Source organism: Mercenaria mercenaria, chromosome 18 (assembly GCF_021730395.1).
Source record: "Mercenaria mercenaria strain notata chromosome 18, MADL_Memer_1, whole genome shotgun sequence".
In the NCBI taxonomy this organism is placed as follows: Eukaryota; Metazoa; Mollusca; class Bivalvia; order Venerida; family Veneridae; genus Mercenaria; species Mercenaria mercenaria.
This window is the reverse complement of record NC_069378.1, coordinates 486,338-501,143: the sequence shown is the minus strand read 5'-3', so window position 1 is coordinate 501,143 and position 14,806 is coordinate 486,338. Positions and strand designations below refer to the sequence as shown.

Sequence of the window (14,806 nt, the reverse complement as noted above, 5' to 3'; positions counted from 1 at the left end):
TGTAGAGGTCCACTAGGCAATGCTACATATGAAATATCTAAGCTCTAGGCCTTCTGGTTTATCTTAAAGATTTTTCTATGTACAATCAAGTAATCCCATGGGGCGGGGTCAATTTGACCCCGGGGGTCATGATTTGAATAAATTTTGCAGAAGTCTACTAGGCAATGCTACATGTCAATTATCTAAGACCTAGGCCTTCTGGTTTATTTTTAGAAAATTTTTGAAGATTTACCTATGTAAAATCAAGTGACCCCTGGGGTGGGGTCAATTTTGACCCGGGGGTCATGATTTGAACAAATTTTGTAGAGGTTCACTAGGCAATGCTACATGTCAAACATCTAAGCTCTAAGCCTTCTGGTTTATTTTTAGAAATTTTTTGAAGATTTTCCTATGTAAAATCAAGTGACCCCTGGGGCGAGGTCAATTTTGACCCCGGGGTCATGATTTGAACAATTTTAGTAGAGGTCCACTAGGCAATGCTACAAGTCAAATATCTAAGCTCTAGGGCTTCTGGTTTTTGAGAAGAAGATTTTTTAAGATTTTCCTATGTAAAATCAAGTGACCCCCGGGGCGGGGTCAATTTTGACCCTGGGGTCATGATTTGAACAAACTTGGTAGAGGTCCACTAGGCAATGCTTCACACCAAATATCTAAGCTCTAGGGCTTCTGGTTTTTGAGAAGAAGATTTTTAAAGTTTTTACTTTTGGTTGCCATGGCAACCAGAATTCTGTATGGAATTCAATTTTTTGAACAATTTTTAAAGAAGACCATCCATGGAACAACCCTGTGAAGTTACATCAAAATTGGCCTGTTGGTTTAGGAGGAGATGTTGTTTAAAGGAAAGTGTGGACGGACGGACGGACGGACGACGGACGGACGGACGCCGGACAGTGAGTGATCACAATACCTCACCCTGAGCACTTTGTGCTCAGGTGAGCTAAAAAGTCAAGATGGCAGGTGTACCTTAAGTTTGAGAATTAAAACTTTACTGTGGAGTTATGTGCTGTCACTGTTAAGGTAGAATAAAAACTTAATAAAGCCGATACCCAAAATGTAGATAAACATTGTTTACAGCAACTCTGAATGCAATTTGGAATAGCAAAGTTGGAATTGCTTTATTTAATATAAATAAATCCTGTGACCTTAGTCTCATAGCAATGCTCAATATATAGACTCACTAGCTTGAAAATTTGGTGATAGAAGTTTTCAAACTGTAGGGCAGAAACTATGAAACAAACTACCAGTAGAAGTGAGAAATTTTGATTCGGTAGACATTTCTAAGAAAAAGCTCAAAACACTGTTTTTAGAAGCTTTGAATCATGGTTTTGATTATTCTCTGTTGGTGGACTGAATATGGTAGAAACACTGAGTATACACTACTATGTAGTGTGATTGACGTATATTTAATACGCAATGTTGCAATTTGTACTGAATAATAATTTTGTCAAATATGTCGTTTTTCATTGTTTGATACCATTATGTATATATTTTATCTTTTTTTTTTTAATTTAATGTACAATGCCAGTGAATATACTATGTGTAAAATTAGGCGTTTAATCAAATAAAGCGGTTTTAGTTTTTCATCATCATCATCATCATCATCAGTAACAACAACAATCATCACAATCATCAGCAGCAGCAAGTTGTTGTTGTAAAGCTACAACATTGTCTTTTTCGTTGCTACGTTTATCATCATCCTTTTTTATTGTTACATCATTTAAATATTGTTGTTTCTGTTGTTAGTGTTGTTGTTGCTATAATCATAAGTTATGTATTAGTTTCATTTGTCAATATAAGTATATTTTGTATCTTTTGTGTGCATGCATAACAAAATAAAAATTATTGTTCCAACTATTCATTTTCATTATTCTATAACTCCATTTAATTCTTAGAAAAATGCTAATGAAATACACCTATACAATTTGTTCAGAACTATACAGTTTATAATTATACACTCTAAAAACTTTTCTAAACCACCAACTTGACCATTTATATATCTGAATCAAACTTATTATCCCCAAGTTCTAATATTCAGTAATACCACAGTCACACATATGGTGCGGATAGTTACGTCGGGCCACGGATGAAAACGTAGCAATCCGTATCGATCCTTACTTGAAAGCAGTCATCCGTATCAATCCGTACAGCTCTGGTACGGTTCGATACGGATAACTACGTTTCTATCCATGGCTAGATGTAGCTATCCGCGCCGTATGTGTGACTGGGGTATAATGAAGGAGCTTCTCTGGAATACTTATCTAAGTCAGACTTGTGCACCCAGATTAGTCCATGCTGTGACTCCCTAATGTCTCTCTTCAAAAAGTCCAAAATGTGCTCAATATGGCTTACAAGGATGAAATCTTGCCTTGTTAAGACTCAAATATTCACCAGAAATGTATTATTAAATGCACATTCCAATTACTCTGAAATCATTAATATTTGTGGGGGACTAATTTTCGTGGATTTCGTAGTTGAGTCAATCCACAAAATTTAAAATCCATGAACAAGTAAAATTCCCACTCACTTTATGTTCAAAAGTTGTAATCCACGAATTCATATCCCCATGAAATTGCCATTTTGACCAAAACCACGAAATTTCATGCTCACAAAATTACATGATTTCACAGTACATGGTATCACACTCTTCAGAAACTAACTAATGTGACTGTGTTTTTAATGATTTTGTGATTAAATTTTATGGTTACAAGAGAAAAATTCACCTGACTGGTTATGATGGTGATATTCTTCAACCAACTGGTAATGAGGAACCATTGCATTTTTTCTCCAACATTTTAAGAAGGTTAGGTACATTATTCAACCAACTGGTTACAACAGTTACATTTTAGAACCAACTGGTTATGAGGGATATGTTTTTCAACCAACTGGTTAAAACACTTACATATTTTTCAACCAACTGGTTATGAGGGATACATTTTTCAACCAACTGGTTACAACAGTTACATTTTAAAACCAACTGGTTATGAGGGATATGTTTTTCAACCAACTAGTTACAACAGTTACATATTTTTCAACCAACTGATTATAACAGTTACATTTTAGAACCAACTGGTTATGAGGGATATGTTTTTCAACCAACTGGTTACAACAGTTATATATGTTTCAACCAATTGGTTATGAGGGATACATTTTTCAACCAACTGGTTACAACAGTTACATTTTAGAACCAACTGGTTATGAGGCATACATTTTTTAACCAACTGGTTAAAACATTTACATTATTCAATCAACTGGTTAAGATGGATACATTTTTCAACCAACTGGTATTGAGGGATACATTATTTAATCAGCTATTACAGTTGAACTACTGATTTACTTTTAATGAAGTTTCCTGTTGACATCAGACTTGCACACTATCAAAAGATGCTACAAATATAAATAGTGTGTATGTATAAGATTTATCTTAACAAGTACAAAACCTTGGTGGTTGGTTAAAATTTTGCTCAGTCTGTCTGTGTCTGTCAATACTGATAAAATGCTTGGAGAATCTAATTATTCATTTGGTTGGTCAGACTCTGATGCCAAATATGAAAAGTTCCAGCAAGTGTTTCTTGTAACCACTTAATGAAATTTTTGTGTGTGTGTTCATGCAAAATGAACGACAGAATAGGACTGGCAAATCCATGAATCGTGCTAATTTGCTGATCCTATTCTGTTGTTCATTTTGCAAGAACACCTAAAACAAGAGCTGTCCGTAAGACAGCCAAGCTCGACTATTCGAAATATTGTCACAGAAGCAGGAAATTATTACCCAAAATGTTAAATATCAAAAGAGTTTTAAGTTCGAAAGGGGACATAATTTGACCAAAATACATATCAGAGTTATGGGACTTGATGTTATCAACTAGTTTTATAACCCCAAAGAAACATGTTAAGTTTCAATTCAATATCTGCATTAGTTTTGGGGATAGTAACTTGCATGTAAAACTTTAACCAGAATTTTCTAAGTCCAAAAGGGGGCATAATTTGCTCAAAATACATGTTAAGAGTTATGGAACATGACCCAGTGAGGTTGGTAATTGACCTAGAAAAAGAATAAATAAGTTTCAAAGCTATATGCCTTTTGGTAATAGCTGTATGTACTTGCACGCAAAACTTTAACCAGGATTTTCTAAGTCCAAAAGGGGGCATAATTTGCCCAAAATACAGGTCATAGTTATGGGACTTGGTGCTATCAACTAGTTTTATAACCCCGAAGACACATGTGAAGTTTCAATTTAATATCTGTAGTAGTTTTGGAGATAGTTACTTGCATGTAAAACTTTAACCAGGATTTTCTAAGTCCAAAAGGGGGCATAATTTGCCCAAAATACATGTCAGAGTTATGGGACTTGACCCAGTGAGGTAGGTAATTGATCTAGAAAAAGAAAAAATAAGTTTCAAATCTATATGCCTTTTAGTAATAGCTGTATGTACTTGCACGCAAAACTTTAACCAGAATTTTCTAAGTCCAAAAGGGGGCATAATTTGGCAAAAATACATGTCAGAGTTATGGGACTTGACCCAGTGAGGTAGGTAATTGATCTAGAAAAAGAAAAAATAAGTTTCAAATCTATATGCCTTTTAGTAATAGCTGTATGTACTTGCACGCAAAACTTTAACCAGAATTTTCTAAGTCCCAAAGTGGGCATAATTTGGCCAAAATGAAGGTCAGAGTTATGGGACTTGGTGCTATCAACTAGTTTTACAACCCCGAAGACACATGTGAAGTTTCAATTCAATATCTGTATTAGTTTTGGAGATAGTAACTTGCATGTAAAACTTTAACCAGAATTTTCTAAGTCCAAAAGGGGGCATAATTTGCTCAAAATACATGTTAGAGTTATGGGACTTGACCCAGTGAGGTAGGTAATTGATCTAGAAAAAGAAAAAATAAGTTTCAAATCTATATGCCTTTTAGTAATAGCTGTATGTACTTGCACGCAAAACTTTAACCAGGATTTTCTAAGTCCAAAAGGGGGCATAATTTGGCCAAAATGAAGGTCAGAGTTATGGGACTTGGTGCTATCAACTAGTTTTACAACCCCGAAGACACATGTGAAGTTTCAATTCAATATCTGCATTAGTTTTGGAGATAGTAACTTGCATGTATAACTTTAACCAGAATTTTCTAAGTCCAAAAGGGGGCATAATTTGCTCAAAATACATGTTAGAGTTATGGAACTTGACCCAGTGAGGTTGGTAATTGACCTAGAAAAAGAATAAATAAGTTTCAAAGCTATATGCCTTTAAATGATAGCTGTATGTACTTGCATGCAAAAACTTAACCAAGGTGTGACGCCGATGCCGATGCCAGGGTGAGTAGAATAGCTAGACTATTCTTCGAATAGTCGAGCTAAAAATTGCATTTCTTATATTTACATCATATTTCCTTTCCATTTGTAAACAAGATTATATTATAAATCTCAGACATTTTGTGGCACTTAACATTAAAATCAGCTTCCCAGCAGTTCTGTTCACTGGACGGAACAACTGCGCTTCATCTAAGGAACGTTCTCCCTGACTATACACTAATGTCGTCAAAACAGCAGCCCAATATCACTAAGCAGCACTGACATAACTTTCGCACCTTTCCTTTTACTGTTCATACGAAATGAATGTAAATATTATACAAATACAGTATCCTGAACATCATGTTTCAGTGAGATAAAGTAGGCATGGAACATGAATATCACAAGAGGATGGTCACATCACGATATGGAACAAAAGTTAAACTACCAGAATGTCAGCCACAATCTTTCCAAATTGAGCTATTCTGGACTGCGCTGTCTGAATTTAGGAATGTTACAAGTTAACTTAGCAAAAAAGAAGCTGAGATTATCTAAACAATTTTCTTCCTGAAAGACTTCTTTAGAACTGTCCATGTATTGTTTCAGGTTGAGGGACTAACTGTGATTATCTATAAAATTTAATTGCTAGAAAACTTAACTTGAAGACAGCATATACAACAGTTCTGGACTTAAAAACTGCATGTTAATTTAAATTCTAAGTGAAAATGTGCTTGTGAAGTTCCAGAAAAAGGAATTCTTAATTAAAAATATATTTTGAGGTATATGTGCTTTCATTTATTGAAATCAAATTTAAGACAGATACAATGTCATGTACTGGTTGGGAAACATCTGGACAGGACCAGTTTCCAGACACATGTAATATCCGCTTTATTTCGTTGTTATTCCTGTTATTGTTTCATCTAGATCATTTAGGTGTTTGTTCTTCATGTCTACAAGAAACAACTATATTACAAAACTGTTTTATGTTAGTTTTTATGATGATAACTCACCTATGTTTACAAAACAACTTTCTGTCATAACAGGGCATGAAGATAGCACTGCGCATGCGCAGTAGTTCACACTTGCCGAAGTATCAAGTGGGGAAGAAATAATTAAACTTCATATTGATTGTCTGCTGATAACATGTGCTACTTATAATTTCACGGTAATAGTTACATAAAATGCAGGGCTGTCGATTTTTGCACTAATTTTATTTTATATATATTGGAATTATCTAGAATTCGCGTTAGACGAAATTCGAGATTTTTATTGTCAACTTCTGTTTGCTTTCGTAGCTGCTATTGAACGTCAGGTTATGTTTCATGTGCATTTTTGAAGAGATGAATGATAAAGAAATGTGTAAAAATAGTTTAATTACTTATTTCGATATCAAATTAACAGCAAAATACCGTCAAAATATTTGTCCGGATACTGGTTTACCTTACGGGGAAAATACCTTCTTTTAGTGACCCCATTTGAGGCCCCATAGAACCCATGTTTCACGTCACAACGCGATGCTGATTACAACATCTGATGCGGAAGGAGCTGAAGTTTGTGCAGTGTGGGCTTCATTAATGTCAAATATTTTGTTTTGGGAATAATGGAGCCAATATATGAAAATGTGTCCGGAAATTGGTTCCCAACCAGTAAATATATGATGCAAATCTCAGAAGAAAAGGATAAAAAAAACAAAAATGGATTGGAAACAAGTGAAGTTAACTCAGAGAATTTAGATTATGTATAAACAAGAAAAATGTAACATTTACCTAGGAGACATTGTGGATCCTCTGTCATCTGTATTCTAACTGACCAAAGTGGAGCTTGCAATGGGTCAAGGTCACTGAAAAGTCAGAAGTAAGAAAGGCAAATAAATTGTTTTTAATGAAAAACTGTGGGAAAAAAAAATCACACTTTTGTTAGGAAGCGGATCAAAGTAACATCTCAATGTATTTTTTTTTCAATGAATGTCTGTTTTCCTGTAAAACCTAGTAGAAATCAAAATTCAAATTTCTTAAAAAGAGCAATTAAAAATCTTTTAAGAGGTTCTGTTTGCACTTATTCTCTATTCTTGAAATTAAAATGAAATATATAATACTCGTATATATGCATGCATTTTCACAAATTAATATTTAAAGCAAATGGGTCAGACAACATGTTAAGCCATCATCAGATACCTGTAGTTTGTTTTGTAGGGAAAAGTGAGTTAACAGTACTTACGAATAAACTTGATTTTCTACAATCATATCCTCTGACAGACTTGGCCATGTGCAGTATAAACTCAATGCACTGAAAACAGTAATAATGTTACGATTATTACTTTTATTACTATACCAGATTTTTTGGTATGGGCGTGTCCAGCTAACTTAGTCTAGCCCTTTGTGAATATCTAGTCTGTTTTTTCACAAGCCTAGTGTGTAGCAGTGATAAACATTGATAAACATAAAGCCATATTTTCTGGAAAGAAACTGTACTGGCCTTTCAGTTAGGTGGGAGACACTCTGAATTTCGAGTGCTTAGACCGTTATTCAAACCCCAGACCTCTGAACTGACGGTCAAGGCTGTCTTGCTGGTTATCATTTTAACTGAAACTTGTTTGTATATGTTTAATTGATGTGTCTTTAATGCCATTTTCAACAGTATTTCAGTAATGCAACAGCAGTAAACCTAACCGAAAATTAGTAATTGCTATATCAAGGGTTTTAACGTGAGTGTTTGACATGGAGACAATTCCCTCATCCAGGGATCTAACATACATTGTCTGGCATGGAGACAGTTGCCTCGACCAGGGATCTAACATACAGTGTCTGGCATGGAGACAGTTGCCTTATCCAGGAACTAACATACAGTGTCTGGCATGGAGACAGTTGCCTCATCCAGGGATTTAACATAAAGTGTCTGGCATGGAGACAGTTGCCTCATCCAGGGATCTAACATACATTGTTTGACATGGAGACGATTCCCTCATCCAGGGATCTAACATACAGTGTCTGGCATGGAGACGATTCCCTCATCCAGGAACTAACATACAGTGTCTGGCATGGAGTCAGTTGTCTCATCCAGGGATCTAACATGCAGTGTCTGGCATGGAGACAGTTGCCTCATCCAGGGATCTAACATACAGTGTTTGACATGGAGATGATTCCCTCATGCAGGGATCTAACATACAGTGCCTGGCATGGAGACAGTTGCCTCATGCAGGGATCTAACATACAGTGTCTGGCATGGAGACAGTTGCCTCATGCAGGGATCTAACATACAGTGTCTGGCATGGAGACAGTTGCCTCATGCAGGGATCTAACATACATTGTCTGGCATGGAGACAGTTGCCTCATCCAGGGGTCTACCATACAGTGTCTGGCATGGAGACAGTTGCCTCATCAATGGATCTAACGTACAGTGTCTGGCGTGGAGACTGTTGCCTCATCCATTTAGGACTACTGACTGGATCCTATCATCTAAGAAACCTTTGACCCATCTTAGTGTGTTACCTCTGACTCCATATTCATGCATTTTTAGTAGGACTTTCTCATGGCTAACCTTGTCGAAAGCCTTACAAAAATCTAGAAGTAGATCTATAAGATCTACTTGTTTCTTATTGTAGACTGAAGTGATTAGATCATTTACTAACATAACTAACTGAGTAACGCATGATCTTTTTTCCCTAAATCCATGCTGAAGGTATAACAATAGATGAGGAAACAATGTGTTCAAGAACTTTGCATAGGACACATGTTAATGAAATTGGCCTATAATTTACTGGATTTGACCTATCACCTTTTTTAAAAATGGGGGCAACATATGTGGATTTCCACTGGGATGGAAGTGATCCTTCCTCCAGGGATTTCTGGAATATGACCTCAAGGATGGGGGATAGTTCAACAGAGAGTGTTTTAAGTATTATGGGCTTGATTTTGTAAGGACCACTAGCCTTATGGGGGTTCAGGTTGCTGAGAAGTTTCTCAATACCATTTGTGCATATCCTAATATCTGGCATAGTAGGGACTGATTTATCATCAGGAGTTAGTTTCATTTTGCTGAGCGAGGCAAGGTTTAGAGACACTTCATTCACCCTCAGATCTAACATACAGTGTTCAACTTAGAGACACTTTATACATCCTCGGATTTAACATACAGTGTTCGACATAGAGAAAATTTTGTAACCCAGGGATTTAACGTACAACCACTTAATTGTAGTGCTCTCCGCCTACTAAGCCAGTTGGGCAGGGCTTCTGAAAACATATCTTAAACACCATAATTATTCTCTTATAAAAAAAAATGATTACAAATGTATATACCTGACAGGATCTTCACAAGCTCCAAATGGCAGCTGATCAAACCCAGAACATCCAACCTCATCATCGTAATCTAACAATATAGAAATAACACACAGCATGTGACAACTTCTAAAATGAACTCTTTTTAAACAGGATGTATTTGAAAATGAAACAAGAAACACAACTGGAACTCTGTACCTTTATCTCTATCATCTTGAACCTTCAGCTATCTCAAAGAAATTTTGAAGTTCCTTCAAAATGCCTTCTTAATGTGGTTTCACTTCATGAAGTAAAATTTTACATACTGCAACTCTGACTGTATCAAAAATCAATCTGAACTACCATCAGTCAAATTCCTATTTTGGTTATTTTAGAGTACTTGGAATGTGAAAAACCCAACTTCAACTGTATGTGTATATATTATGTGCAGTTCTTGACAGTAGTAGGATATTCAGACCACTATAATACATTATATGTACAGTTCTTGAAAGTGATAAGCTGCTCAGACCGGAATTACATGTCAGTTCTTGAAAGTGGTAGGCTGCTCAGACCGGTACTACATGTACAGTTCTTGAAAGTGGTAGGCTGCTCAGACCGGTACTACATGTACAGTTCTTGAAAGTGGTAGGCTGCTCAGACCAGTACTACATGTAAAGTTCTTGAAAGTGGTAGGCTGCTCAGACCGGTATTACATGTACAGTTCTTGAAAGTTGTAGGCTGCTCAGACCGGTACTACATGTACAGTTCTTAAGTGGTAGGCTGCTCATACCAGTACTGGTATCACATGCACAGTTCTTGAAAGTGGTAGGCTGCTCAGACTGGTACTGTATGTACAGTTCTTGAAAATTGTAGGCTGCTCAGACTGGTATTGTATGTACAGTTCTTGAAACTGGTAGGCTGCTCAGACTGGTATTGTATGTACTGTTCTTGAAAGTGGTAGGCTGCTCAGACCGGTATTGTATGTACTGTTCTTGAAAGTGGTAGGCTGCTCAGACCGGTATTGTATGTACAGTTCTTGAAAATGGTAGGCTGCTCAGACCGGTATTATATGTACTGTTCTTGAAAATGGTAGGCTGCTCAGACCGGTATTATATGTACTGTTCTTGAAAATGGTAGGCTGCTCAGACCGGTATTATATGTACTGTTCTTGAAAATGGTAGGCTGCTCAGACCGGTAATATATGTACTGTTCTTGAAAATGGTAGGCTGCTCAGACCGGTATTATATGTACTGTTCTTGAAAACGGTAGGCTGCTCAGACCGGTATTATATGTACTGTTCTTGAAAACGGTAGGCTGCTCAGACCGGTATTATATGTACTGTTCTTGAAAACGGTAGGCTGCTCAGACCGGTATTATATGTACTGTTCTTGAAAACGGTAGGCTGCTCAGACCGGTATTATATGTACAGTTCTTGAAAATGGTAGGCTGCTCAGACCAGTATTATATGTGCAGTTCTCGACAGCAGAAGGTTGCTCCAACTATTGTATGTAAAATTACATTTTGTACACAACTAACAAGATGAAAAATGAGAGAGATATATAGCTTTCATCAGAGACATATCTGAGAATATCTTTCATGCCAGGAGCCTTAATTTATTATCTCAAGACAGGTGTATCAAGACATTCTCACCTGCACTGGACTGAACTTAAGGTGATCTGTATAATAATATTACTATCAGCACATGATTCAAAAAATTGTTTTTAATCATCCATTTCTGTGCAACAGACTTTTCTTAATTTCCATGATGTCTTTAATCTTTAGCCTGCACATTTTTTCAGGCTGTTTGCTATTCAGTCAGTAAATTTTCAGTGGACACCTTACGAATAATAAATGGCACTGCCCAAATTGAATGAGAGACCAGTCCATTTTTAGACATTTAGCTGGGTAAAGGTAAAAAAAACATATGTGAACATTTGATCAGTTTGATTACTGACACTAGAAATTAGTAAACAGCATGCTACATAATTAAAACTCTATGAAACATTGATGAATATAGAACTGTTGTTAAGCCTATGAACTAATGCATTTCTTTCTACATTGCATAACACAAATATAGAAGATAAGCTAGAACAAACAAAGCAAGAATACAGATTGACACAGGGAAGCTATCTATATAAGGTATCTACCCATCCATCCTACAAATGCTGCTGATGAACATAAATTATCCATGTGTTCATACACACGTTATGTTTGTTCACTTTTAAAAACATCTTCAGAAAAGTAATCATTATAGAGGATATAATTTTGTTTCAGTGTAAAGTATCTTTCACCAACTGAACACAAGATGCAATATTAATTCATGAGTGAAATGTAACATCTGGTGTTCGTGACTGGAAGATATTTATTTATTTTATTTTGTTGGGTTTAACGTCGCACCGGCCCAATTATAGGTCATATGGCGACTTTCCAGTTTTGATGGTGGAGGAAGACCCTGTGCATTACATGTATTTCATGAGTGGGCTCCTGTGAAAAACCACTGACCTTCTGTAAGCCAGCTGGATGGCTTCCTCACACAAAGAATTCAACGCCCCTAAAGAGGCTCGAACCCACATCGATGAGGGGCAAGTGACCTTAACCACTTGGCCACGGAGGGCCTCGACTGGAAGATATTTCATCTTAAGTTTAAAACAAACAAAATATTCTTTTCTCAATCAATGGTTTAAACTATTCTTATCAATAATTTATTACGTAGTTATGTACCAGTGAAAAATATATTTGATATTTTTCACAATGAAATTATGATACTAATTCACTCTAATATTTCAACAATTCACAGCAAATCTTGTAATAAACAAGGAGCTGCGTTCAATAAACGCTTGATGCCCCGGTGGCATCCTTGTCGATAGATTTTGCACCTAAAGCCAAAGCGAGGTCAAGGGCAAGGTGAAACTGAGGTTAAGTGATGTTTGAAGATGAGGAATGGTCACAGTTTACATCTGTATTAGTATCAATTCATTCTTGTAAGGGATACTGATGCTAGACAAAACGGTCCCATTTGGTTAACCTCGTACGGATGGATGAACAAACGAACGGACCAACCGACAGGACAGGACAATCACTATATGCCTCCCGCATCAGTTGGTGCTGGGGGCATAAAAATTATGCTCCATGTCTCAGAAAAAGCTTCATCAATGCTTGCCTCAGCAACAACACATAAAACAAACATCTCAGAAAGCAAAGCAAAGACCTGAGTTCCAGTTGCCATTCAAGGAATAGCTGTTGTCTGAAAGGATTTATGTCTATATCTTCAAGGAATAGCTGTTGTTTGAAAGGATTTATGTCTATATCTTCAAGGAATAGCTGTTGTCTGAAAGGATTTATGTCTATATCTTCAAGGAATAGCTGCTGTCAGAAAAGATTTATGTCTATATCTTCAAGGAATAGCTGTTGTCTGAAAGGCTTCATGTCTACTGTAAACCTAGAAATGTTCGCGGATACTACATTTCGCGTTTTTCAAAACATGAACATTTTCGCGGATACATATCTTCACGGAATCATATCCATCGTGAATCCCGCGAATATGAAGTCGCAAGTGAACATATTTAGTATAATAAGGTAAGTATCACTGCATAGTTGCACTTATAGTATTCTCGAAAACATTCAGTTTTATTGTACCCTTCAATTATAAATGCACCCTAATCCTTTTCATCCATATCAACGGTTATTCACACCTCCAATTATTGACGTCAGTAAATTGCAGTTATTACACAGTCATTTGTTTGATATTTAAATAGGCTATTAATCCACACTTAGCAGAAATAGACACACTATTTTACTTACAAATAATATATCGTATTGGCAGCCGACTGCAAATTGCATGTATATGTCGTTCGATAGATGCATATTGTTTTTGTTTTATCCCGTTTGTTTGCCTTACGGATCGATATTGAAAATGCTGTTGCTTCATTAATAAGTAAATTGTAAACAGATTGAAATAATGTGGATTTGTGCACTCATGTTTTACAATTACGGTACTAGAATATGAATTAATAATATCCAGGTATGTGTAAGCACAGAACCATTTTATAGCGGTCTATATAAGCTGAAGCAAGAATCTTTTGCGTTTTTGTTAGATCACAGTTTTTCGCGGCTTTTTAATTTCACGGAAATATACTACCCGTGAAAGGCGCTAATTTAAAAAGCGCGAAAACAATTCTAGGTTTACAGTATATCTTCAAGGAATAGCTGCTGTCAGAAAGGATTTATGTCTGTATCTTCAAGGAATAGCTGCTGTCTGCAAGGATTTATGTCTAAATCTTAAAGGAATAGCTGCTGTCTGAAAGGATTTATGTCTATATCTTTAAGGAATATCTGTTGTTTGAAAGAGTTTATGTCTATATCTTCAACTTCAAACTCAACAAACTCAAGTCAATAAAAACTTATCAAGAAGATGCACATGAAATAATGTATTGATAAACAATTCATGCTCAACAAAAGAAATTGGTAGAAATGACAGCATTTAAGTTCAAAACAACAGGCAACTTAGCATTGAAAATTATTGTTTTGAAAGAAGTAATATTTTCATGCCCAAGCTATAAAGTAACCCCTTACCATTTAGTTTTCTGACTTTACTGCTACGAACTACAATATATATGTATATAGATATTGACACACATGCTAAGTGGGGTAACTGGTGTAGTACAACAGGAAAACTACAGTAAAACTCTGACACAACAAAGTTAACAAACTGTAATGTAATAAAGTAAACCAATGTTACAAAAATTTTCATAAGAGCCTTTCTTCCGGCTATAAACATAATGAATATATTCTAAAGGCTTTTGTGTGCTCATGTCATCGGAGTTTAACTGTACTTTACACCACTAAAAATTCTCAATTTCTGTTAGTGGCAGTGATATTTGCAAACTATGATGTTACAACAAAATTACTAAGACAAGTGTGTCACATGTATGTTTATTCTACAGTACTAAACTGTGCTTCAAGAAGATTAGTCAACTTGAAATTAATTTGAACCGCGCCATGAGAAACTCAACATAGTGGCTTTGCGGCCAGCATGGATACAGACCAGCCTGCACATCTGCGCAGATCTGGTCAGGATCCATGCTGTTCACTAACAGTTTCTCTAATTGCAATAGTCTTTGAAAGCGAATAGCATGGATTCTGACCAGATGGCACAGATGCACAGGCTGGTCTGGATCCATGCTGGTCGCAAAGCCACTATGTTGCTTTTCTCATGGCATGGCGCATTTCAAGACATTAAACTGGTTCTAAGACTTTAAAATCTAA

At 36.2% G+C, this 14,806-nt stretch overlaps 1 protein-coding gene across 1 annotated transcript in view; it reads right to left on the bottom strand.

Annotated features, from left to right (window-relative positions):
• Positions 1-1,713: 1,713 nt before the first annotated feature.
• The window catches only part of LOC128550815 (rab3 GTPase-activating protein catalytic subunit-like), a 30,305-nt gene continuing 17,212 nt past the window's right edge, over positions 1,714-14,806 (bottom strand). The window contains exons 9-13 of the mRNA XM_053530640.1: positions 14,114-14,143; positions 9,584-9,653; positions 7,506-7,574; positions 7,055-7,128; positions 1,714-1,754 (exon numbers count right to left, since the gene is read on the bottom strand). Of these exons, the coding sequence (XP_053386615.1) occupies positions 1,714-1,754; positions 7,055-7,128; positions 7,506-7,574; positions 9,584-9,653; positions 14,114-14,143 (284 nt within the window). The remainder of the gene's footprint in view (positions 1,755-7,054; positions 7,129-7,505; positions 7,575-9,583; positions 9,654-14,113; positions 14,144-14,806) is intronic.